The 27,831-nt window shown below is 40.4% G+C and overlaps 1 protein-coding gene across 6 annotated transcripts in view; it reads left to right on the top strand.

Moving 5' to 3' along the window:
- MYO3A (myosin IIIA) overlaps positions 1-27,831 on the top strand; it is a 126,572-nt gene that overhangs the window by 18,710 nt on the left and 80,031 nt on the right. For all 6 annotated transcript variants that reach the window (XM_075082622.1, XM_075082621.1, XM_075082625.1 and 3 more), the window contains exons 4-5: positions 19,656-19,760; positions 20,542-20,641. In XM_075082622.1, the coding sequence (XP_074938723.1) occupies positions 19,656-19,760; positions 20,542-20,641 (205 nt within the window). The remainder of the gene's footprint in view (positions 1-19,655; positions 19,761-20,541; positions 20,642-27,831) is intronic.

Genomic DNA, 27,831 nt, shown 5'->3' with positions numbered 1-27,831 from the left:
GTGGGGCATTGAAAGCGGAGCTTGTTGCTCTGCTTTGTTTTTGTGTTCTGTGATGGGATCTGTGGACAGGAGATTTTGAAGGAGAAGCTTCTGAGATTCCACTAGGAATGGGTTGTGATAGATGGCAAAATTCAGCATTTAGTAATTGCCGTTAGAGCCATCACTGTAGTTTAGCAACAAAGTTAATCTGTGGAGTGTTTGAATCTGTATGTGTAGATGTTTTATAATCATTATTTCCTAGAGGAAAAAATCCTCAACTCTTTTAAGACATATCCCATGCAATGTATCAACAGCAAGCCAGTCTGGAAAGAAAGATTGTTGCCAGGTTTCTTTTCTCCTAATTCATTCTTCAGCATTGGTTGTATGAACTATACTGTTCAATTCTGACACCTTTTTTAGTATTTATAGTGTGGTGATTTTTGACATACCCCATAGTTTCTGGCAGCTGTTTTGTATTGCACTTGATCATGTTTGCGTTTTGGGGAAAAGAGGCTAATCAGGTTTGAACTAAGGTCAGTGGCTGAGGTACAGTTTCGAGGCCAAAAGCTAAAAAGACTATCCTACAATGTTGTAAAGGGTTCTTGAGAGATTTTAGTCCTGAATACTTGGATTGTCATAAAATTGCCAGACTCACACATTCTGAATACTGGAAAAGACCTTGAATGGGTTCATGATGAAATTATTGCAGCTTTGGTGTAAAATATTCCACATCACCTTCCATCTCTGTTTTCCAAAACAATCTATTCTTACATGATTTGGTACCTGTTAAACCTGTACTCTCAAATTCTTGGGCAAGATAGTTGGACATTCCATTTTTAACTAAAAATGACAGTTTCATTTGCTGCTCACTCTAAGGCATATGTCAGCAGTGAGGCAAAGGATGTTCACAATCAAGGTTGAAGGTATTGTCCTCTGATTAGAAATCATCAAACCAGATGAATATCAAGAAATATTTACCTGCAGCTAAATGGAATTTGGAGCTGACCTATTGGTGTGGGTCATGTGACAGTTTCTGCATCTATCAAAGCCAAAACCAGTCACTTCAGAATGATGGAAATGATCTGTTATAGAATAATCCTGGATAAACATGACATTTTTCCGAATCTCTTAACTTAATAATTGCCTAATAGCATGTTACTCATAGAAAATCTTTTTTCCAATTTCAAATTCCTCATTTTATACTGAACACTTGGATTTCATTTTCTTTGTTGTATTTTTCTGGCTCTGTGCTAATGTGCAGATTACCTAACTGATCTTGTAAAGCATTTTGAAGGTGCAGTGCTGTGAGCTGGAAGTATGCTTCTGAGAGTAGGAGCTATTGTTAATTTTTTCTGCTAAAATAAACAAATACTTTTTTTGATATAATGAAGTATCAAGAGAGATGTAGCCAATCTCATACTTTGATTTAACCTTTCAGCGTAGATCTAATCAGTTAATGTGCATACTGATTACTTGGAAAAATAAACAAGCTTTTTGTGTAATACACTTCTACATTTGACACTCTAGCACAGTATTCGTAGGAGAGGTGTAAAGTTTTCACAGAATCACAGGTTGGAAGGGACCTCAGGGATCATCTAGTCCAACCTTTAGGAAGAGCGCAGTCTAGACAAGATGGCCCAGCACCCTGTCCAGACGACTCTTGAAGGTGTCCAATGTGGCCGAGTCAACTACTTCCCTGGGGAGATTATTCCAATGGTTGACTGTCCTCACTGTGAAAAATTTCCCTCTGGTGTCCAATTGGAATCTCCCGAAGAGCAACTTGTGTCCATTCCCCCTTGTCCTCTCCATGTGACTCCATGTAAAAAGGGAGTCTCCATCTTCTTTGTAGCTACCCCTTAAGTACTGGTACACGGTGATGAGATCCCCTCTAAGCCTCCTTTTCTCAAGGCTGAACAAACCCAGTTCTCCCAGCCTATCCTCGTATGGCAGCTTCCCAGTCCTTTGATCATCTTGGTGGCCCTTCTCTGGACCCCTTCCAGCCTGTCTGCATCCTTTTTGTATAGAGGGGACCAGAACTGTACACAGTACTCCAGGTGTGGCCTGACAAGCGCTGAGTAGAGCAGGATAATGACTTCTCTATCTCTGCTGGCGATGCCCTTTTTGATGCAGCCCAGCATCCTGTTGGCCTTCTTGACTGCAGCAGCACACTGTTGGCTCATGTTGAGCTTTCTGTCCACCAGGACCCCCAGGTCCCTTTCCACAGAGCTGCTCTCCAGCCAGGTGGATCCCAGTCTGTGCTGCACTCCTGGATTACACTTTTCCCAGGTGCAGGACCTTACACTTTTCCTTGTTGAACTTCATAAGGTTCTTGCTGGCCCACTCCTCCAGCCTATCCAGATCTCCCTGCAGAGCAGCTCTCCCTTTTGGAGTGTCTACTTCCCCACTCAGTTTGCTGCCATCAGCTAACTTCATCAGGCTACACTTGATGACGTTATCCAGATCACTTATAAAGGTATTGAATAACATTGGGCCCAATATGGATCCCTGGGGGATTCCACTTGTGACAGGTTGTCACTTGGAAAAGGAGCTATTTATCACCACCCTTTGGGTGTGGCCTGTCAGCCAGTTCCCCACCCACTGCACAGACCACTTCTCTAGGCCATAACCCATTAATTTTCCAGGAGGAGACTGTGGGGGACCGGATCCTTGGAGAAGTCTAGGTATACAATGTCCACCGCCCGCCCCACGTCAACCAGGCAAGTCACTTTGTCATAGAAGGCCACCAGGTTTGTCAAGCACGATCTGCCTTTAGTGAAGCCATGTTGGCTTTTCCCAATCACGTGCTTCATTTGACTTGTGATGGCCCCCAGGAGGATTTGTTCCGTAACTTTCCCAGGGATTGAAGTAAGGCTGATGGACCTATAGTCACCCTGATCCTCCCTTGAGCCCTTCTTGTAGATGGGGGTAACATTTGCCTTCCTCCAGTCCTCTGGGACATCCCCTATTCTCCATGACTTCTTGAAGATTACGGAGAGTGGCCTTGCAGTGATGTCAGCCAGCTCTCTCAACACCCTCGGGTGGATGGTGTCAGGGCCCATTGATTTGTAGGGGTCAAGCTCCTGTAGTAATTTATGTACTAACTCTTCCTTCACTGATGGCGGGTTGGTGTTTGGATCAATCGGCAATTTTGTTCCCAAAGCCTGGGACCCTGCAGTGCTGGTAAAGACAGAGGTGAAGAAGGTGTTGAGGACCTCTGCCTTTTCAGCATCATTGGTGATTGACTCTCCTTTTCCGTTTAACAGTGGGCCTATGTTTTCCTTCTTTTTCTGCTTATGGTTGACATGTCCGAAGAAACTTTTCTTGTTACTTTTCATGTCTACAGCCAGTTTCGAGTTGGGCTTTTGCTTTTCTAACTGCATCTCTGCACACTCTGGCAATGCCCTTGTAGCTCTCGACGGATAATCCTCCGCTTCTCCATCTCTGGTATGCTTCCCTTTTGGATTTGAGTAGACCCAGTAGGTCATGGTTGAGCCATGGGGGCCTCTTGCTCCACTTACTGCCCTTTCCTTTGTAGGGAATAAATTGGCTTTGTGCTTCTAATAGAGAGTTCTTGAAGAATTCCCAGCACTCACTAGCTCCTTTGACTTCCGTGGAAGCTTCCCATCGAATCCCTCCCAACTGAGCCCTGAGTGAACTGAAGTTTGCTCTTCTAAAATCCAGAACCCTTGTCGTAGAGGTGACCTTCAGCACACTCAGCAGGATCCCGAACTCAACAATATTGTGGTCACTGCAGCCAAGGCTATCACTAACCGAGATATTACAAATAGCAAGTCCAGCAGTGCCTCATGCCTAGTTGGCACATCTAACATTTGTATCAGGAAACAGTCCTCTATACATTCCAGGAACTTGGTGGATGACATGAGCTGCTGTATTGTTCTGCCAGGAGATGTCTGGGTAGTTGAAATCCCCCATCAGGACCAGGTTCTGTTGGTCAGAAGCTTGCTTTAGTGCCCCAAGAAGCTTGCTTTAGTGCCCCACGTTACTACATTTTGTTCATCTTAACACATACGGACTAAATCTGAGATTTGTGTAGAATATGAATAAATAATAAATATAATATGAACAAATAATTAAAAACTAGAAGAAAACTAATGATATGAGTGCTTTTAGCATCATTAGCATATTTTTTTTTGTAATAAAGTAACCTAACTTTCTAGTTCAGCATTTTTAAGGAAACTACCTATGGGAATGAATGTGAAACAGGAATACATCTGTACGGAATAACAGTACTCTTGACTCTCAGTTCAGAAATGCCCTTTTCTCTGTAGCCTGCACTCAGATAGGCCGAACATCTGCCCCTGTGTGGATGCTGTTCTAATCACATTTATAATAATATTGTTGGAGGGAGGATTTTTGCCAGGTGTATTAAGCTTTGTCACATGTGTCCAGAGGTGGAGGCAGAGGAAATTGGCCTACAGAGTCTGTGTTGAAAAGAAACCACTTGAGTATTATACTTGGGATGAATCATCTTAGCAGTTTCATGTCAGCACGCATCAAAGTGATGACACAGCTAAGGCAGAGTGTGCTATAGCCCATTGCTTTCTGCTCTGGATGTTAGTTCAGAAGGGAATAGATCCAACATAGTTGGAAATCAGATGGAAGACAGAGCAGAGAGGTAAATTATATCAGGCCGTGCAGGTGAGCAGGTCAAGGGCGTATGGAGATCTGATGCAAAGAACAACCTAGTCAAGACTAAGCGAAGGCTGAAAATACCACAGCAAGGTAAATGGTAGGTCTTACACAGCTTTTACTTGCTACTGTAAGCCAGAGGACAAGAATCATAATACAACATATTTCTATAGTTCAGGTAGAATTTTAAGAAGCATCTCAGTCCATTTTCAAAAGACACATAGTTATGTATTCCATATTTGGGATGGATTTGGGTTTGTGAGTCACATAAGTAAGCTAGTATATTTTATCATTCTCAATATATTTTTATGCTTAGGAAATGGAACATCCATTATTTTTATAGTAAAAAAAAAAGTTGTTTTAATGAATTAAAACTTAGCTTGGTAGGGGAAGAAAGTTTGGATGGAGCAACTTCTGACCTAAAAATACACTTTTGTAATATTGAAGCATTTCGTAGAAACCTCTCAATTTTTGGAGAGGTGTATGCCATTTCTGGAGAGGTGGAGGGAATTGCCAGGAAGTTATAGAAAAAAATCCCTCTGCTGAATGTCAAGAAGACTGTCAAAGCATTCTTTTTAGGTGTTTAGGTTCTCCTAGTGTGTGCATGAACATTTGCAATGCCCTGCTGAGTTAGACCAGTGGTCCATGTAGCACAGCACTCTGTCTTCTGTGGTAGCACTAGAAGATGCTATTTAGGAAGAGTCTGTCCAATTTTTGCAGTCCCATTTCCTTCATGCTCTCCAGCAACCATGATTGTTCTATTAAGGACAGAAGTAGATCGGTTGCTGCCTAAGGAAGGGTACTAGGACTGCTACGGGTCCTGACAGTGAAAGCAACTAGCTCATATCTGATGTGATTGAGAAGGGGCAGCCAGTGTGAGGGTTCAAGGGAAGAGTGGTGTGGTTAGAGGTGGCCGGTTAGGGATAAAAACCCACCAAGGCCAAGAGAAGAAGGTGTTGCGGTAACTCCTGGGAAAAATGAAAAATGCTGAACAGTACATCTGCACTGCTACATCTGGCTTGGAGTGATCCTGCTGTGCTACTGCAATCTTGTATCTGGTGTTTAGAGAGAGAAGTTTAGCAAATCAGATGCTTCCAGTTGTTTGCAAATGCTAAATGTGGTCACAGAGACAGCCCTAGAATTCATGAAATATGTATAAAGTTCCCTCACAGATTCATAAATGAACAGTGACAGCACAATTTACATATGTGTCAGAGAAAAATAAGTATAATTAATGCCCAAATCTTGTGTGGCTAATAGTGTCGGATCCTTCACTGACCTACTACACACGGAAGAGTTTCTGATCATGTTACTTTTTCGACATCGCGTGTAATTCTAATACATGGTGTAATTAACTGAAGTGTGTCTCTTTTTTTTAATAAGAAGAAAAACTCTGCTCTGTTATATAATGTGCTATCTGTGAAGTATGGTTATGCATCTAAAGAAGTATCAGTCTCAGCAGGTCCAGTTGCACTGGGGAAGGGAGATTTCTTTTCAGCTGGGGAGTTGAGATACTGACAGTGTAATTCAAGGGTGCAGTGTGGTTTGCTACAAAAGAGGAGCAACCACTGTCCAAAGTCAGATCTAGGTATTGGTATTTTTAAAAAATTGAGGCTAAAATAGCCAGAAGCATAATATGAACTTCTAGGACCAGGACAACCATAACAATATGTTATGAAATTCAGATCACTTTCCTACCTCCATACACACAAAGAAAGGCAGAGATCTATCATCCAAATGTTTCTGCTGTTGTTGTGTCACTTAACATGGGTGAGGCTTCAGCTGTCTGAGAGCTGGGAGACTCGTTGATGTAAAACATGGAGAGACAAGAAACTGTAAAAAAACAAAAAAAAAACCCAACCAGCAAACACCTCCCCCAAAAACCCCACAAACAACCAAGAGAGATTCTTCAACTTCTACATTCGTCTCAAATTTTGTAGTAGGTGACAATATATTTACTTCTGACTCATTAATTTTTATTTTATGTGCTCTGTAGGGGGGACTGATAAGTTCTGTGTGCTAGGTAAACAGACCAATATTTTTTAAAATCTGTTTATCTAGATAATCTTCCTTGACCAGGGATGCAATGCCTTTCCCTCAGTCTCATATCCCAGTCTAAAAGGGCAAAGAGTCCTGTAACATGCATGGGGCAGGGGACAGGTAAGGTTCTTGCCTTACAAGACAAGCAAGACTCTTCACAAGACACCGCTCCTTTTCTGGATCCAGGCACAGGCACGACTGCTTCAGAGTGCTGTTTGTGCCAAAGCAGGCTGGGCATGGAAAAGAAAAGCTCAGACTGAGGCAAGTAGTTCTATCCTTGTCTCTTGCTGAGCTTTCCAGTGCTATGTAAGAGTCCTGATGGTCAGCAGTAAAGCATTTTTCTCTCCATTAGCTTGATCTCTTTCCTTTCTCAGCTAATGGCGTCGTCACTCTTCATGGCACCTTTCAGTGCGTTGAAGGGGGAGAGAGGAGCTGCTGTCAGTGTTGCAAGGCAGCTAATGCTCGTTCTTGATGTGGAAAGGCATTTGGCTGGAAAAGTCTGCAGCCTCAGAGCCTGCAGGAAAGCTCAGAGCCTGGGGAGATACTGATCATGCGATCTCCTTTTGGGATGTTGCACGGTGGGAGTGACTTAGACTAATGTATCTAAAGTTTAACAGGCATTTTAATGTCATTGAAGCTGTTGGGACTTCAGTTGTTGAACACCATTCGAATGAGGATTTTATATTAAATAATACAGTTGTAAGGAATGGGTAGGAAGCATGGAAACTGGAGTTGTTGTTATTGCTGTGATAGTTTGGACAAGAGTGGAAAAATCTGAATTCAGTGACATGCATTTTCCTGCGAGGCCTCTCTGAGTAACAAGCACTGGCTGGAGCGAGTCCCACAGGAATCTGTGGGAACACCTAGAAGCAGGACCCAACGGTCTCCTTTTGGCTTTCAAAGAAATGAGCCTACCTGAGATAAACTAGAGACATCACTATATCGGTTACTTCTCTTTTACATGAAATTGAGGACCTTGTGGTATGTACAAATGAATAATTTATTTAGGATTTTCCTTTGGCATGTTTACATTATGCTTTTGTCAGATACAGCAGTTACTATATGTAGATATATTTCCATCTAAGGGAATAAAAGTAAGTATGTGGAGTTCAAAGAAAGCTTTGGATGGAAGTTGTTCTGTATAATGGAATATGCAATAAGAGTTATAATAAGAAAGCAGATATGCACCTTTTCTGATATGGGAGATTTAGTGTGAAACAATTTTTCAGAAAATTAGCACAGCGGAAAATAACTAGTCTGTTTGGGTTTTATGGGGGGTGGGTGTTGTCGTTCGTCTAAATATTATCAGGTATTTCCAAAAGACATATATAGAAGAAAAATTAAACAATTGAAAATTGCTTTTCTCATTTCTCAACATGGGTCATTTTTCAGTAATGTCTTTGGTTATAATTCCTCCATTCAGACCAACACTGAATATTTTGATCTATTACATCTGAATCAGCCTTGATTTCTCCATTTCTCATGTGTCCCTCTTTGCTTCCCAGTTATATCAATTTTTCACTCTTGAATTATATCCTATTTTCTCAAGATCAAAGATGTGTGGCTGCAACTATCTTTGATGCTTCTAAGGTTTAGAAAATACTCGTAATTTCTCTACATAATGAGTATTTCATATTACATTGTGGTTTGCACAGTCTGCATCTTTTAAATAACTGGTGAGCATATGTTATGGCCCACCTTGCTGGAGAATACTGCACATACAGAAGGCTGGTTCTGAGTAACTTCTAACAATTTTTGCCACTGCAGAGTAAAGCAAAAGCCCAGAGCCCGCCCTCCACTTAAGTTTTACCATTCCACTATATAATTAAATAGCATACTATGCCTCTCACTTCTAATATTTAACATCACTTTGCTTTCTGTACATTTTATTTTTTATCACAGCTTTACCAAAGTTGTGTGGTTATTTAAAATTAAAAAAACCCCACCAAAACCAAACCCCAAATGTAGGTTTTGGTTAAATCCCAAGTTACCAAACCTCCTTTAGCTTTAGTGGGGGATGGCATCAGTCATCATAAGAATGCTTGGGCTAAGGCTTGTCATCTTTTGCTTCAGACACATGAGGGTTAAACGCTTAAATTCAAGTGTGATAGACAATACAATTTTGCTGTGTTTGTTCTCAGCTTACATGTTGGGTCCCTTTACAAAGGGAGTGACTGGAGCAAATGGACTTATCTGCAGGGAGGGAGGTCTCCTGTCCCTGTTCTTTGCTGGGCAGAAGAGGGCTGGAGGCTGCAGACTATGGGAGAAGAGTACTATAGCAAGGAACAAGGAGCCAGAACATGCAGAAAGCAGACAGCCAGGTGTCAGTGGTGACAAGTAAGTCTCCTGCACTCCAGAAAGCATGTCAGTGTTTGTTGCAGTTCAGAAAGCTGCTGACTTTGCTGAAACCGAACCCTGGAAGCAAAGAGCTGCCTTGCATAGACACAGTGAGCAGGGAGAGGCTGGTTTACAGAGAGCTTTAATTTCAATTTTGTCTGATCTAGTCTCTCTGAGTTAATCATTTCAGTAGTTTGTTTGAAGAAGAAAAAAGGGGGAAAAAAGTCTTTTGAGTTTAGCATACTCTTGGCTCATACAAAATTCTCTTTAAGAATGTCTTGGAATGTCCTTCAGGATGTTCATGCTGCATTAGGGTCCCATGACTGTTACAGAGTCGCTGTAGCACCTTTTGTAGTCACCAGTGACAGGCAGGCAACATTTAGAGCAGTTAAGCTGACCTGTCCTGCGCACTCCTGCGAGGAGAGGAATTGCCTTTTGGCTGAGTGTGTTTCAGCTTCACTCCTTTTGTAAAAGGAGCCTTTAGACAAGCCCCGTTGTTTGGACCTGTGCTTCCCCAGCCATGCTTTCAAACTCAATAGGGAAGATTTCTATTGCAGTAATTTAAATTACAGTGAATTACACTAAATTATTGTCTTCATGTAAGAACACAGACATAAAATGAACTATGTGTCATGTGGACATGATAGTACTTGGAACTACTGTCTCAACCGCGAATCATATAGAAATGATGCTACAAAAGAAGAAGGTGCTTTGAAACATTTCTTGTTTGGTGAAGAGTGAATAAAAGCAACATGGTTCTGAGCAGGCAATAAAAACTGTGACGTGCTCGCTGTTACCACAGGCTCCCCTATTTGCTTACAAGATTCTGTGTATTTTCTAGAGCCTCAGCTAAGTTTGCAGCAGTTAGCAGAAATATTTCTGTTGACATTATTGATCCCAAACTTAGGCCCTGCTTTTCCTTCCTAGCCAAGTGAATGGTTTTGCCCTCTAAATGTTACGTTTACCACTGCTCCTTGTGTATAATGAAAACATGAATTGCGCTAATTTTTTTTGTATCAAAATGTTATGTCTTAGTAAGCTGCCTCTTGCATTTGCTCAGAAAGTCCTGGGCTCTTTACTGACCAGTGCCTTTCAGTTTTGCAGTTAGGTTAGCGCTGGTTTTGTGAAACAATCCTTCCATATATTTGATTTGTAAAAAATTGCAGCTCTGTTATGCTGTTGCCAGGCTGTGAAGCTATAGTTTAAGCTCCTTCAGAATTTCTGTTATAAATATGTTATCCAGTGACTTAGATCTCAGTTGCTTTACACGGCACTATTGCAAACCATAATTTGATACCGCTTCAGCTGTATACTCTTTTGGGGAGATGTGGATAGGTGATACATTAATTTCTTCATTAGAAACTTCTTTATGTATTACAACATAAAGAGAGTGAATTATGGGATGGTGCAATATGAAGTTTGCACCCAGAAGAGCTAGCAGGGGAATTCAGCTGGGCTGTGCACAGTAAGCTGTTTGTACAGCACTGTCACCTACTTGCTCTTTTTTCATTCTGTTAGAGACAAAACAATATTATAAATATTTTAGGACAGAAAAAATCATCCTCTGAGGGGATTAATTATTTCTCTTCTTGTGGATGTAAAGCCTGGTGGCTTCGTTCAGTTATGCTGAGTTTGAAAGAAGACATTTAGAAAAATATGATATTGGCATAGATGTGGCTTTTCCGTTTTGGCCGCGGTGTGAGGCAGAGATATCTCTGTCCTGATTGAGAAAGATAAGAGGCTGTGAAGGCCAGCATTGTATGAGATGGAATAGGCAAACTTTTCCTCTGGCTGGCTGGCTTGTCAGTGCATGTGCGTGACAAAATAAGAAGTTAAAAGCCAAACTGAAAGTGAAGAAATCAGAAGCAACAAACAAACACCCGTGAAGCTGTGACTAACGCAGCCGTGGTGGCGCTAGATGATATGAGAGAGCAAAATTATAAATACCACATGGTTTGTGATCACTGAAGCTGAACAACTCAGAAAAGATGTCTGTTTCAGTAATACATTTCATTTACGCTAAATTGAAAGCAATCAACTTTACCTAAAAGCATAGATCATTGCTATAGTTTCTTTTGGCTATGGGTAATCTTGTACTGTTGTGTCGTGGTTTAACCCTAACCAGCAGCTAAGCACCACACAACCACTCGCTTACTTCCCCCTGATGGGATGGAGGAGAGAATAGGAATAATAAAAGTGAGAAAACGCGTGGCTGGAATAAAGACAGTTTAATAGGTAAAGCAAACGCTGTGTGTACAAGCAAAACAAAACAAGGAAATCGTTCACTCCTTCCCATGGGCAGGCAGGAGTTCAGCCATCCCCAGGAAAGCAGGGCTCCATCATGCGTAACGGTTACTTGGGAAGACAAACACCATCACTCCGAATGTCCTGTTCCCCCGCTTCCTTCTTCTTCCCCCAGCTTTATATTCTGAACGTGATGTCATAGGGTGTGGAATATCCCTTTGGTCAGTTGGGGTCAGCTGTCCCTGCAGTGTCCTCTCCCAACATCTTGTGCACCTGGAAGAGCATGGGAAGCTGAAAAAGTCCTTGACTAGTGTAAGCTCTACTTAGCAACAACTAAAACACCTCTGTTATCAACACTGTTTTCAGCACAAATCTAAAACATAGTCCCATACTAGCTACAATGAAGAAAATTAACTCTATCCCAGCCAAAACCAGGGCATGTTGTTAGGAAAAACAGGAGCCACAGTGCACATCTTCCATTTGAGGTGAAACCAAAACTATGCTGCACAGACAGGAGTGGCGTATTGAACCACTTGGCCTGCTGAAGAAACTGATCTAGCTCCCTATAAGTCTTCACAAGGACCTTCAAGTACTTGTGTTTGGTGTTAGGTGCTGTCAGTGGAAAGTGCTCTTTGGCAGTAATAGTTGTGAAGACATGTCATAGAATCATTAAGGTTTGAAAAGACCTCTAGGATCATCAAGTCCAACCGTCAGCCCAACACCACCATGCCTCCTAAACCATGCCCTGAAGTGCCACGTCTACATGTTTTTTGAACACCATGGCAGAGAATAGGAGTTAATCTGGTCACAGCTGACCCTGTGTGACAGCCAGGACTGTGAGACAGGACTGTGTGAGACAGTTCTGTCTTGGAGACAGAAGGCAAAGAAAGTGACTCTGGAAATGGCTGTATCATATTGATTCTGTTTTCATAGAGAAGATCTTTTGAAAAGTTGAAGAAGGAAGGAAATTTGAGTGAAAAAGGCCCCAAAAGAATTGTGTTCACTTTCCTGAGGAAAGGAAGGAAGGTGGAGCAGCAGGGTCAGGATAATGGGCTTTCGGAGAGTATGCTTCACTCAGCTTGGGGAATTGGTAGGTACCTGTGCTTGCAAAAAATAGTATAAAAATGAAGGAAAGCAGGATAGCTGGCAGTAATTGAAAGACATTAAACACACAATAGCAAATTAGTTGATGCAGAGAAAAGAGAAAAGCACAGCAGGAGACGAGTAAGAATGCATCAGGATTTGTTTCTTTTAATATTTCAGAATGCCTTCAAACAGGAGAAACAAAAATGCATGGCTGAGGTACAGGCATTTAAGGATAAGCTCAGAGTGGCTAATGTGAAGAGTGGTAAAGACAAGATTATGTTACTAAGGCAAGAGAGAAATGAGATACAAGAATGTTTAATATATGTCTTTACAAAGTGAGGAAAAATAATGACCTAAGGAGAAAGAGACCAGTCTGTTTAACTTTGATACCCACAATGATTCCAGAACAAATTAATAGAAACCACTGTAGAAATGACCAGAACCCAGTAATCACAGAATCACAGAATGTGATAAGTGGTTGACTTGGATTGGGCCAGAACAAATCATATTAATAGAATCTCTTAACAGGATAACTGGTTTAGCAAGGGGAAAGCAATAGATAAGATGTGTCTTTTGTAAGGATTTGATATGGTCCCATGTGACATTCTTCTGAGGAAAATGTGGAAATACAGAAACCACATAAACAGTAAAGCAGATAACCTCTTTTTCATAAAACTGGACTCAGTAGTTCACCTTTGGGCTGGGAGAATCTGAAGTGGGCTTTTGGTCTGTTTCTGTTCATTAATAACTTGGGTGATGAAATAAAGTCCACATAAAAAGTTGGAAGTGGACAGCTAGTTTAATTACAGGCACATTGGGGAATAGCATCAGATTCACAGCTGTGAATACCAGAGGGACTTTTTTGTCTCACAGGAAAAAAACCCAGTAGACACATGCAAAGTACTGCTGCCTGTAGGAAGGAGAAATGGGACATACCTGACTAGGCAATGGGACTGCAGAAAGGGTTTCTTTGCAAGGTGGAGATTGTTCTGTTCTGTTCAGCTTTTCCCAGCTAAGACAAGATTTCCAGAGGAATTCTGTATGCAGTTTGGGGCAAAACATGTCGCAAACATCAGTGGCAAATTGCAGGCAGTCTAAATTTAGAAAACATGGATGATTTCAAAAGGTTACCGCAACTAAATTTGTACTGCCTAAAAAAGACAAAAATGACATATCGTGACAGTAGTCTTACAGAGATTATGTTAAATAGAGAATAATGATAATTTATTATCAAAGACTACTGGAGGGAAGGACAAAAATAAAGCTGTTTTATTGGAAGCAAAAATTATTCAGGTTGGATAAAAGGAAAAATGCTGTAACTATTGGGCTAGTGAAACACAGAAGCAGGCTAGTTAGAAAGATTGGAGTGTCCCTCGGGAGATTTTTAGGAGCAGGTTAAACAAGTATCTGCCAAAGACCTGCTGAAAGTACCAGATCTCTACATAGTGCAAATGTAGTGGACTAAGTTGTTTCTTAAGGTCCCTTTTACTCCTATGATTCTATAGTTTTACGACAACAAAACAGCAACAAATAAGAATCTTTTGCTCTTACAGCAGTCAGTACTAAAAGGAAGGTGCAGTCAGCTCAGAGGCTGGCAGTGCTGCCAATGGAACAGGTCGGATTATTGATCTATTCTAAGAACAGAAAAATATAGAGATTAGTGCCTGAGATGCTTTTAGCATTCTTATGTGTGATAACATTAAAGCAAGGTTGGACGATGCAACTTTTTCATAACTATCATTTGTGTATGCCAGAAGTTGTGCATATGTGATGTGCTAACCAGTCATTTACGTTTGTGCAGCCTGTAAAGATAGGGAAGGCAGTAATTGTAGTTGCCCCACTATTCGCATCCAGGCTACTGAAATAAGATGAAAGCACCTTGACAACTGCAAGATGCAAGCAAATGTTACCTGATATCTTAGTACAGATGCATAAATCAGGAGCAGTTGGATAATTAAAGCCTGTAATAGCCCTAACAAAAGTGCAACTGATAGTTTTCTTAAAAGAGAGGCTGACAGTGAATCCTTATTCTTTGGGCATCAGAATTGAGAAGAGCTGAACAGAGAGAAATGTATCAGCTGGTCAGATGAAGAATTAGTAAGACCTACAAAGAACACCTGCATGACTGTGATGTGATGGCAATTTTAACTGACATTTGATGTGTTAGGATCATGCTATTTTGTAAATCTATTGCTAAAGATAGCTTTGCATACTAATAGCTCAATTACAGTAGCACAAGGTTGTGGCAGAGGGGTGGGTGGAGGACTGTATGTCATCCTAGTATGAGTCTTTGCCTTTTGAGTGCCAGAAAATCATAAGGGAGGAGCCCTTCACTACCGCTGTAAAAGAGTCTTAAGAATGTCTTCTGATGCAGCTACGTATGGCCATCAGTGCTACAGCCCTTTCAGGCAGGTTTTCACATGGATCAAGCCTTCTATCAAATTATTCTTTCCCTTGGTCTGAGTATGCAAGTTTTTCTGAGTCCTTTCCCCCTGTTTCTGCTGTCTAAATATACAAACAAGGGACTGAATATTTTAAAATCCAAATATTATGAATCATATAATTATAGCTTGGAAGGGACCTTTGGAGGCTGTTGGGTCCAGACCCCTGCTCAAAGATGATTAACTTCAATATTACAGGTTTGCACAGGGTCTTTTTCATTCAAGTTTTTAATATCTCCAAGGATAGAGATAACACGGACTTGCTGGGTCATCTGTTCTAGTGCTTAAGGACTCTTGGTGGGAAAATTTTTCCTATATGGCCAGTAGGAATCTAATGTCTTGCAGTTGGGGATCATTGCCTCTCATCCTTTGCTGTGTGCCTCTGGGAAGCATCTGTCTCTTGTCTCTGTCTTCTCCACCCCCTTTTAGGTAGCCCAAAGGGCTCAGTTTAATCCCCTTTTAGTTGCTTGTGTTTGCAGGTAATATTTGCATTCTGTCAGTGCAGGCACTGGAAGTACTGCCAGTAAAGAAAATACCTGGAAATCACAAGGAAACAATAGAAGTGACTACACTAAATTGATAAAAATTGCTCCTGTACAAAGTTATCAAGATGACATTTCTAAATAATGTTCTTGTGGGAGGATCACTAATATTTTCCCTTAGCATGTCTTATAGGCTGGACATGTATAAGAGTTATCTGTCTTAATTAAGTTTATTCACAGCGTAAAAGAGGATTTCTATTCTTCACTGGGAAAATGCAGCCTTTGGAGACTTCTTGAAAACAGTTCAGACTGAAGGGCTTTGTTTTTGCATGCATTTCACTTAACAGAGTATGTGGTATCTGAGCGCCAAATTGAGAAAGTCCATTCAGTTTACATCTTCTACTACTTGTGCTGCCAAACCTGAGCTAACAGACACCACCACCACTTCTCCCATACCCAATTTTCCTCCTGGGATTACTAGTTGCTTAAAATAGGTATTATAAAACTGATACAAACCACAAGAAATGCATCTGTGTGTGCGAGAGGAGGATGTAGAGGATGTGTGCATGCTTCTGTGTTTTTAGGAGTGCGGGAAAGAGAAATAGAACTATTAAACCCTTCTCCCAGAAAAGCCCGTCTCATGACAGGTTGAAGGACATTTGCATTTTGTCAGTTACTTTGACCATTAGGGTAGGAAGCAGCTCTGTGGCACAGCTCAGATAGACATGTAGCTTCTGCTGTATGTCTGTGTTCCAAGTTCTCCATGAGTTTCTTGTTTTCTGCTTATAGTGCCCTTCATCAAAGTATTCTCAAGAGATTTTTTCCAAATTATGTGGAGTAGTAGTACAGACTGATTAGCTATTTGGCCATGTGAGTTCACAGTGCTTGCAACAAAATAATAGCTACCAGCACCTCTCTTCTGCAAATGCTTCACTGGAAACCAGAAAGATCTTTTAAAAGAATTTATCTCTGTTGCCTTCATGATTTCTTGTCATCCAAGCATTACAGTTAGCGTAACTCAAACTCTGTAGCTGTGGAAAGAGACCACACAAGTTTTTTACTGTGGACAGCATGCTACTAAGAAGCAGCAGAGATCATAATTATAAGCTGCAATATTTAACAACACCCCAGGAAAATTCCAGTCCAGCAGTACTGCTAAATAATGCTTGTTCCATAACCTCTCGTTGAAGGACTGTATGAGTTAAGGAAATGTGATCTTTTTTTTTGTTATGGTTTAGCATTTTTTTCCCCTTTAAGTTTTTATGTCATCAAGTAGATCCTGGTCAACATCCCCAAGGATAATTTATCTCCCTGTCTACTCAGATTCCCAAGCAAGCATGGTCAACCACTGCATTGGGCAGGAGTATCATAGTTTTCTGTAACTACTTCTTTTGAGAGGGAAGAGAAGAGCCTGACTTATTAGAGAGGGACTTTTTGTGGTGCTTATGATAAGCTTGCATTGAACACACATGAAATTTGATAGCCTGAGCCAGGAGAAAGAATCGCCATTTGAACTTTAGTGATATGCATGGTTATAAGGACACGTGGTGGCTTCACCTGCAAAAAAATAGATGGTAGAAGTAGGAAATGAGACCAGTTGTAACATTTTTCCCATGAGGACTTGTTTACCCTGTGGAAAAATAGAACAAGGTTAATACTGACTGTGTCATCATTGCCGTCATCCTTCCCTCCCTCCCGCCCCATGCAGCTCAGACCACACACATACAGTGTCTGCCATAATCTCCTTTTCTAATTGTAGTTGTATTCCAATAATCCCTTTCCTCCTTATAGCTGCTTGCATTCTAATACTTAGCTTTTTTTTCCCTCTTCCTCGTATGCTGGTGGTCTCAGAAAAATACAAGTTGTCTGTCGTAAGTAAAAGTAGCACTTGTTGAGACAGAAGTAGCAGAAGTTGCCATGTGTGTGCAAGAAGGTGTGCCTATGAGATCCTCAGCTGAACTCTACCTAAGCAGCCGCCCTGCCTTGGGAGTCAGTGGAAGATTTCCACAGGGGTGTGGGTAACTTCTGCTTTTTCTTCAAGATGTGCTTGGCTGACCTTTTACATACCCAGGTTCAGTTTTGGTTTTGTCTAAAAAGATCACAGTTTTAGTATCTTACTTTACCTGATATTTCAGATAAGTTTTGTCATATAATACAGATATTTATCTCATAATAGGGATTTTTATCTTACGAGAGGGATAGAAAAATTAATTAAAGCAACATGTTTAAGAAAGTAAAAAATAACATTGCTGGCCCAGGCAAATAAATTCAGTCTTGGCTTTACTGCCTATATGTTGGAGAAGGTGATTTCTGAGGTATAGTTTCTTCCTTCTCCCACCTACAAAAAGAATGTGTTCCTTTCTGGGTTAGTTTTCTTTACCTTGGACAGAAGGACTAACAGATATCCAGCTCTGTAAAGAAGACAGAAGATCTATCTATAAGAAGCAAAATTTTAATCTAGATAATGAAGAAAAAATAGTTTGAAGAATATCATATGTGTAATTTATTTCACAATTAGTTTGTCACTCGTCAAACAGTTTCACTGAAATGGAAGTGCATTAAATTAACCAGAACTGTCATCATTGTTTCAGTTTGATTAAACGTGTTGGTGATGCAGCAAAGTTAAAACAATAGAGACCTTGGAAAGGTAAAGTAATTGTAAGAAAAAAAAGTAACTAGAAAAAGTCAATGGAGAAGGCAGACCAGCATGGCTAAAGACAGTAAATTAAATCCTGCTTGGGAATCTGACCCTGATCCAGCAAAGCACTTAATCTCATCGTTTAAGCATATGAGTTCTTCCCTCTCTAAGCATGCATATTGTCCCACTGAAGTAAGGATGAGATTAAGTGAGTTCCAAGATTGTTGGTGTAGAGCTCAGCATCTATCAGACCAGAGCCTTCACTGACCTGATGGGGGACACATCTTGCAACAAGACTTATGTATTAAATGGTATTTGTGTAGGTGTTCATGTGGTGCACGTTCAATGCAGCCCAGGGTTTCCAAAGGCAGTCAGAAAATTAGTGATATGTTTCCGTACAAAGGGCTATAAAATGTTTTATACCACAAGGTGCAAGTGTGTTTGTAATTACAGCACAGAAAGAAGTAGAGCTATAGCAGAACAGATTAAAAAATAATTTACAAAGGTATCTGATGTCTGGAGTTCTGCAGTTGAAAGGTTTTATTGATAAGTTATGCCCTCGATTTGAATAGACTTCAAAATCTGTAGTCAAAAGGAATTACTGTTTTGAGCTACATTGGTAAAAATGCCTTATGTGGGTATTTATTTTCATATTGAAAGCTACTGAGTGATACAGTATAAAACTTACAATTTGTTTCACTGTTATATTGGAAGCAACTACTCCTTTACAAAGGCAATGGCTCTTCAATCAATGAGTATTGTTAGGTGCGTTATGGATAGTTTAAGGGCTTAAGTACCGACTTCATCTCTGCGGATACGTAACCGCTGCAGAGTCAATCACTGAAGTTACATTGTTGCTTCTTCCTGCGGAAAAATTGTGAGTGATAAAAATGAACATAGGAAATACTGGAGGTCTAAACTAATCTGCCGGTAATGTGTGCTCACTAATCTTTTTAGAGAGCGAGGCCAAACCTCTGCTTCCCATGTATATGGGACAGGTCAGGGGTTGTTGGGAGTCTAACTGGACCTTAGACAGGAGAAAGGATTGTCCAGAGTAGATTGTGGCCCTGCATCTTGAACAAGAATCTGACAGGGTTGGCGCTACAAGAGCTATAATTAGTCTTACACCCATGGCCCACCTAGTTTCAGTGGGGGATGACACCTTTCTTTCCACAGTGCTTTCATCATCTTCCATGATGCCCATCCCTTGTGTATGACATCCTTCTATGCTAGGAATTAAGTGCTGCTTGGCAAAGAGGGCAGCTTTCCCCTTTCCCCTTGGAAGATTTTCCTGTTGGGGGAATTTCTCTGCTGCCTGTCTTCTGATGCCTTAAATCCATTTTATGTTGTATGTACCTGAGAATTGATGTTATAATAATCTGCATTGCTGGTGAGTTGCACATGAGGAGTATAAGAAGCAATTAGTGTGCCCCACAGAACATGCCTTCACAGCAAATTTATTGCACTATAAGCTACTTCTGTTTCAGTGAAAAGCAATCATGTATATAGGAAAGCAAAGAGATAGACTGCTGTACTTGTGTTTGGGAAAGAAGAATTAAATGCAGGAAGTAGTGAAAAAATTGGCAAAAGTTGCTGTGTATGTTATTTATATAAATGGTAGACATAAGGACAAATCTGTGGTTTGCCAGTTTAATTTGAGCTTATTTGGCTACAAATATGAAAACTACAGAAAACTAAAACCAGGCGGCTACTCCAACACTTCTTAATTCCTTTTTATATTCCCCTGATGTTTTGCAGCTGTGCAATGGTGGATCTGTGACTGATCTTGTGAAAGGATTTCTGAAGAGAGGCGAAAGGATGAATGAACTTATAATTGCTTACATTTTACATGAAGCTCTGATGGTAAGATAAGCTCTCAGTGAAAGGACCGTCAATATTCATCTCTTTTTTTTTTCTTTGAATGAATGAAGACCATGTCTCCACTAACACAGCTTGCTATCTTGTATTATAGCAGTGTTTAACGAAATCAAGGTAATGTGTAATTCAAATGGTTCTTTTTGAACAAGCAAGGTAGAGAACAATTAGTCTGTTTGTTTCATTATTAAGAGAATGAAAATTGATTTCTGATCATTGATTCCTTTCCTTAGTAAATACAGTTCTGCATCACTCTTCTTTTGAGAAATAGCAGAAATATACCCAAAATACTCTTCAACTTCTTATGTCTGGATCCAAAATATTTTTTATGGCAAAATGGTCAAGAGATCTAGTGAATTCAAACAGTCTACAAGAATTTTTTTTTTTCCTAATCAGGATCAAGTGTCCTTATTTTTCATTTTCTTTTAATGAGAATTTTACTTTCTGCAGTGGAATTTAGGCCTTAGCATTTTTGTTTGAGTTTATACTCTAAAGGTATAATAGATAATGTAGATTTATAATACTTTTTTCTGCTTTTATCTTAAAATTTCTATTTGACATAAACTGGGGCAATTAAAAAATATCTATTCCTTATGGTGTGCCAAGTGTTTTTTCCAGTAAGAATGACATCTCTGTGGTTTTGGATTGTAAAAAAAAAAAATCTGTTGTAAGTTTTTTCATACTTTTCTGCTGCCTTTTTGTTTCTGCAATTGTAATGCAGAGAACAGAGCTGTTAGCAAAAAGCTCATGTTTACATCTCACTTTCCAGGGACTTCAGCATTTACATGAAAATAAAACTATCCACCGTGATATTAAGGGAAATAATATCCTTTTGACCACTGAAGGAGGAGTCAAGCTTGTGGATTTCGGTATGTTATGTTTACTTATATATGCAACCAATATTGTATATCTGAAGTATGGAAAACAAAGTAAATGAATCAAAAAAGATGAATTATAGTAAATTTTTGTTAAGTTTTCGAATTCTTCATTAAGAATCACGTGGATAACCAAAGTTACATTTTAACTTGATAGAAATAAAATATTCACAGATTTGGTGTTTTTACAACTTCGGGTTTTCCAGCCATTTTGATTATGCTGTTTAGATAGCATGGCTAACTAATAGAAGTTATAATACAGTGGTAGTAAGTGCCAAATGCGTTGGGCAGACACAGTAAGTGAAGTGGCAAAGCAAGTTAACAGGGTTCAAAATAAGGTTGGTTCCTCCAGGACTGTGTGCTGATTCAGTGAAATTAGGAGCTGATAGGCAAAAGCTTTATGTTGTATATGAAAGGACTTAGTACTTACTAGATATTGTGAAGAATAGGAGACCTGCACCGCAGTCACATATACTTCGTTAGTTTGATTTGAAACAAAACACAGAAGAGTACCTGAAGGCAGTAGAGGGGGAGATATTATGTAGGTAATTCCCACTTTCCCAAGTCTGGAAAACTAGCATTACTTTTGCAAGTCTAAACCTAAGACTTGGCATTAAATTAAAAGCATCTCTTCAAGCCGGTTAGGCCTAAAGTGATTCTTGAATGCTGTCATTTGGTTTTATCACCAGAAGGCAAAAACAGAGACACAGGTAAGTGGACGCAACCTGTTATTTATCAGCCATACTAAGTGATTTGCCTCAAAAGTGTATTGACTGTTGTTTTATATAAAAAGGGGATAAAAATTTGCAGTGCTCGTTATTAGGAGCTCATTATATAGGTAGCAATATATTGGTCACTACTTTACAGCATAGCAGACAATTGTAAGTATCATGATTCCATTCAGCAGGTGGAAAATCCTCATTTTTCCTTTACTCTCCTATTTGATCATTGAATTTTGTTCAGTTGATACTTAACAATTGTTTAAACTAATCATGGGATTTTAACTCCCTTCAGTGTAGTGTCTTCCTGCCAGTAGACTGTATTTCTGTAACTCTCATTACTTCGCACACAAAACCCCCACAACTATTAGGGTTACTAGTTCTTCTGAAAATTCATGTATTTATGTTCGTTATTTTATTCCTCAGATAAAATCTTCCATTCAAAAGCCTTCAGACTTCCTAGACTATCTGCCATACACTTACTAGTATTTTGTAATAGTCTGGAAGTTTAATGTAAGGCAAAATCAATATTTTTGCCCACAATTTTTTAATGTGTTGTGGGTACTAATTTTTTTAAGGTGCTGAAGGCAATTAGAGCCATGGAGGATCAATGCTTCTGAAAATCAATTCACTTATGCAGATGTCAAAATATACAAGCTGTAGGGATGAGGACCTGAATTCTTTATTCCCCAGGTACTGCAATCTAATGCTAAATCTGTAAATGAAAAATAGTCTTAAAATCTGTGGGAAAAATTGTGATGCCAAAGCACAGATGAGAACGTGTGCAAGAAACATCTATACACACACTTTTTGTGGTTTGAAGAGGGGCCTGTAATAATATCTACAGTCCTTCTCAAAGAATTATGGGAACTACACCTTAATTTAGGAATAGATAGAAATTTTCTTTTCCTTTTTTTAAAATGTTTTCCCCCCAAAACCAATCTGAAGCAAATAATGAGTAGTTTCAAATCGGAAAAATTTACACATATTCACAAAATCATCATGGAAGACATACCATTCACCCTTCAGGCTCATGTTTAAGGTATTCAGCTGGGATTTGGGAGATTTGTGTCTTCTACTTAAGAGGATTTAAATCCACATTAATCAGATTCTTAAGAGTATTTTTTAGCCAGGAATGCGAGTTGATCAAAATCTCTCATGTTGACATTGAACATAAACATTTATTGGATCAGGGACTGAAACTCATAGCCATCTTTTTACTAGATAAGCCTGTGAATCTGCAGGCTACAGAATGGGATAGACACACAGGCACAATCTCTTTTTCTCCCAGTAAATACTCGGTAGAAGCAAATTTCTTGTTTTAGTTTGAAATAATTATCACATGGGACCAAACAAACAAACAAACCAACCCAAATAATCACACAGCCTTTTGTAGCATGCATACAGCTTTTCTGTTGTGGAGAGGGGAGCAGAGACAGTGGATCAAGGTCTCCTTCAACTGCCAAACACACTTCACAGAGGAAGTGAGCCCTTCTCAAGGCAATATTGTCTGTGCCATTCTCCATCGTGCTTGTTGATGACAGGGTGTTCCTGAAGAACCCTTTGCTCTCCTCCCCTGGTACTTTTTATGGTGGTTTTCATTTAAACGTGTGCATAAGTTTAAACAGTCAACTTTAAAATCTATGTTGACAGGAGGAAAGCTGCCAGCAAGGCCTCAGCTCTGGACATGAGGAGAGCAGACTTCAGGTTGCTCAGGGAATGGCTCAGTAAGGTCCCCTGGGGTCCATCCGTGCATGTTGCTTTTTAAGTACCACCTCCTAAACACACAGGAGCAGGCAATCCCAAAGAGTAGGAAGTCAAAAAGGCAGGCTTGGCTGATCAGGGATATTCTTCTAGAAATAAGGAGAATAAAAAAAGTATATGGCCAGTGGAAGCAAGGTCAGGCAACATGGGAGGACGATAGAGATACTGTTGGCCACTGCAGGGAGGAAATACATGCGGCCAAAGCTCAGTTAAAGTTGAAGCCAGCCAGTACTGTGAAAGACAATAAGGACTTTTTAAACACCTTAATGGCAAAAGGCAGGCTAGAAATAACATTGGCTCATTGCTTGATGAGAGTGGTTGCCTCACAAGCAGGGACATAGACAAGGCAAATACGTTTAATGCTTTCTTTGCCTCGGTCTTCAACATCAGTGGTGGGCTTAGGGACCCCCAGAACCCTGGGCTAGAGAACTGTGACTGTGGGAATGATAAACTCCTAATAAACCCTGAACCTGTGCAGGACTTGCTGCTCCAGCTAATCCCTATAAGTTGATGGGGCCTGGTAGGATACATCTGAGGGTACTTAAAGAGCTGGCTGATGTCATAGAGAGACCTCTCTCAATGATCTTTCAGTGCTCTTGGGAACCTGGAGAGGTCCCAGTTGAGTGGAAGCTGGAAAACATTGTCCCAATCTTTAAGAAGGGCAACAGGGGTGACCCCAGTAACTACTGGCCTGCAGTCTCACTTCTGTGCCTGGTAAAATTATGGAGAAGATTATTCTGGGAGTTGTTGAAAAACAGCTGAAAGACAATGCACTCATTGGTCCTAGCCCGAACGGGTTCATGAGGAGGAAGTCCTGTTTAACAAACTTGATTTCCTTCTATGACAAGGTTAGTCACCTAGTTGATCAAGGAAAGTCAGTTGATGTGATCTTCTTGGATTTCAGTAAAGCTTTCGATACTGTCTTTCACAGCAATTGGCTGGTGGGTCAGGCTCAGAGGGTCATGGTAAATGGGGTTACATTGGGCTGGTGGCCAGTCACTAGCAGGGTTCTGCAGGGATCCATCTTGGGGCTGGTACTCTTCAATCTCTTTGCAAATGACTTGGATGCAGGACTTGAAAGAATTCTAATCAAGTTTGCTGATGACACAAAACTGGGAGGAGCTGTTGACACTCTGGAGGGCAGAGAGGCCCTGCAGAGGGACCTGGACAGACTGGAGAGCTGGGCATCACCAACCCTATGAAGTTTAACAAGGGCAAGTACCGTATTTTGCACCTGGGGCATGGCAACCCTGGATGTACACACAGACTGGGGAATGAGAGTCTGGAGAGAAGCTCTGCAGAGAGAGACCTGGGGGTTCTGGTCGATGGCAAGTTGAACATGAGCCAACAGTGTGCCCTGGCAGCCAAGAGGGCCAACCGCGCCCTGGGGTGCATCAAGCCCTGCATTGCAGCTGGCCGAGGGAGGGGATTGTCCCGCTCTGCTCTGCACTGGTGCGGCCTCACCTCGAGTGCTGTGTGCAGTTGTGGGCACCACAGTGCATTAAGGATATAAAGCTACTGCAGAGTGTCCAGAGGAGGGCCATGAACTTGGTGAAGGGTTTAGAGGGAAAACTGTATGAGGAGTAGCTATAGTCACTTGGTTTGTTCAGCCTGGAGAAGAGGAGACTGAGGGGAGACCTCATCGTGGTCTGCAGCTTCCACACAAGGAGAGGAGGAGGAGCAGGCGCTGATCTCTTCTCTCTGGTGACCGATGACAGGACCCAAGGGAATGTCAGGACGATGTGCCAGGGGAGGTTTAGGTTGAATATAATAAAAGGTTCTTCCCCCAGAGGGTGGTGGAGCACTGGAACAGGCTCCCCAGGGAGGCAGTCACAGCACCAAGCATGATGCTATTCAAGAAGCACTTGGACAATACCCTCAGAGACATGGTGTGGATTTTGGGGTTGTCCTGTGCAGGAACAGGAGTTGGACTTGATGATCCTTGTGGGTCCCTTCCAACTCAAGATATTCTATGATTCTATGATAAAACCTGTATCTGAAAGATGGACCTGTGAAGGGCCTTATGGAGCACAGTACTAGAAAAGGACCATATCTCAGTCTGTATATGTTGTGTGGTCATATAACTTGAACTTGTGTCTTTTTTTGTTCTGTTTTTTTTTTTTTTAAAGTACAGTTAGGAACTTTTTAAGAGTCATAAGTGAAAAAGCAGTTAACATTCAGTGAATTAAATCACCTTTGAGAATGGCTTTTCTTTCCTGTGTTCTTTTTGTATGCTGAACTTGATGTATAGTGTACCACCACTGTGAGTCCTTTCTTGCACAGCAGTACTGATTTTCCAGAAGTTTCATTTTGTGGCACAATTTATACACCTTGCCTTATGGTTGTTGTTTCATAGGCATTTATGTATCTGTGACTGTGTTTTCTGAACACTGCACATCTGCAATGGATGACCTTCACAACACTCTTATGAGGAAATAAATTACTATAATTCCCAGTTAACAGCTGGGAGTCTGAAACTTTGAGAGACTGAGTTGCTTGAGGTGACACAGAAATTCTCTGGAAAAGCTCTCCCAAAGTCCAGGCTAGCAATCTGAACTGTTTGCCTTTCATAGGGTATTGATAGTTAAAGAAATGAGAAAGTCTTTGAAAGAATACCATGGCAGTGCCTCACCCAGATTGCTTTGCTTTCCCTTAAAATTCTGCTGTAATATTGCTTAATCACCCCAGTAATATTCTGGTATCTAAGAAACACCCAATCCCAGTTGACAGATTCATGATCAAATCAAGTAAAAATGAGTTTATAGCATCTCCTCACCAGTGCTTTTGGAGCTCAGTTGCTTATCAAGAAGCTGCCAGACAGAAGTTTTAGTTTAAACTGTCCAAGCCACAAGAAGTTTGAAATACTCTTTTCAGGTTAGCATCCTCTCTTCTCACATCCTCCAGTATGATAATTTAGATCACCACAGATAAACAAAATAATTCTTTTTTTACTACAGACAGTGAGTAGCAGCCAAGGGTATCTATTCCAAGCACATCCCATGATCACGGATTCAGCCCCTGAATTCATTAAACTTCTAGATACATTACAAAGTCCATATTTTCCTTGTATAGAAGGCTGACTGAAGGCAGTTTCGCTACCTGAACATTTGTGGGAATTACCTGTTAAGCTGTTCTGGTGGAAAACCTTTGGGGAGGGATGTTATGCCTGAGAATCGCAGCAATTATGCTTAATCAAGGACACAGCAATTACACTCCAGCAAGGAGCATCCTCTACCACATCAATACAAATAATAAATAGCTGCACTATATTCAAGTTTAGCTGCTATGTTTTCAGTATAGGATAGAGATTTGATAGAAAAATATACATTTACATTAAATTAAATGTCCTGCAGCACTTTAAAGGGTGACAGTTGTATATCGTATAAAAAGAGTTTGAGGCAAGCAAGGTGTGAACCAAGTTCCCTTTTTATAAATATTCTTAATTATATTCACAGTTACTCATTAGTGTTCTGGGAAGGAAATATTTTCTATCTGTTTCTCAGATTTCTGATTGTATGCAATGGATTGATGTTAAAAAGCCAAGTTTCAAAATAAATTTCAGCCACTAGAGGTGCAGAAAAGCACCTAATAAAATTTTCAAAAACTTCTAGCATATAAATCCAAAATAATTTAATGCTAGATACTTTTTGAAAGTCTTGTGACAAATTTATCTGCGGCTTTGTTTCATCAATTAACAAACTGGCCTGAAGTCACTTGCACAGATAGCACACCTCATCTCTAATAAAAAGTCATATATTCATCTGAATCTTACAATGGATAACCAGTTTCATAGGGAGCTGAATGTATAACGTCTGCTTATGCTGACAAATACTTCCTTTTTTGAATAGTGCCTCTCAATTCAGTTGCTTTTCCTGAAATCACGATGCTGCACAGAGCCTTTCATGATTAAACAATATTAGTCTAAGACACAATTCCCATTTGGAAATTCTGAGATTTCAAATAGTGCGCTATTCCAAAATGGGATAAAAGAAACTTACCTATAGTATTATTGTTATTATTTTAACTTTGGTCTGAAAAAGTCCAAGTGACATTTCCTTTTGAAAGGTTTGATCTGTTTCTGAAATTCCCTGCCATTGCAGTGAGGCTAGGAGCTTGAAAGCCAGAGCTTTTCACCCTTATATGTTACTTGAAAGAAAATGATCCTAGAGGACACAACTCCCCATCAGCAAACTAGACAGGTTGCTGATGTGTACAGAGTCACGGAGGAAAAAAACATTTTTCCACTAAAGTTTTGAAACATCTACAGTCATGTTGCAAGTGATTCTTTTAGCTGAAAAGAGGAGAGTGTAATGCTGATGGAAAATTCCTCTTCAGCTCTGTTTTTGAGGGTTGACCTTGTAGGCTGATAGTCTTGAACAGGAGCACAGGTAGCTCATACTTCTCTGGGACTGCTGAAGCCTGCTGTCACAGACTACAAATATCTCAGGATGAGCAGCTGTTGCCTTGGAAATGTCCAGAAAAAAATGTAAGTATAATTTGTACTCTGCCACTTAGGTGAATGCATAATTTTCCAGCAACACTGTTCCTTGCTGAAGGCCATGTCCTTCTATGCATCAGATGAAAACATGCTTTCATACCACATGTAATAAGGCTGTTGATGCTATTACCATGAAGGGTCATTGGGGGAAAAAAAGAGTCAGACATCTAGATGGATATTAGAAATATTCATGTTCCCATAAT

This window comes from Phalacrocorax aristotelis, chromosome 2, assembly GCF_949628215.1.
Source record: "Phalacrocorax aristotelis chromosome 2, bGulAri2.1, whole genome shotgun sequence".
NCBI classification, from domain to species: domain Eukaryota; kingdom Metazoa; phylum Chordata; class Aves; order Suliformes; family Phalacrocoracidae; genus Phalacrocorax; species Phalacrocorax aristotelis.
The sequence above is the reverse complement of the archived record's forward strand: the minus strand, read 5'-3'. Positions and strand labels throughout refer to the sequence as shown.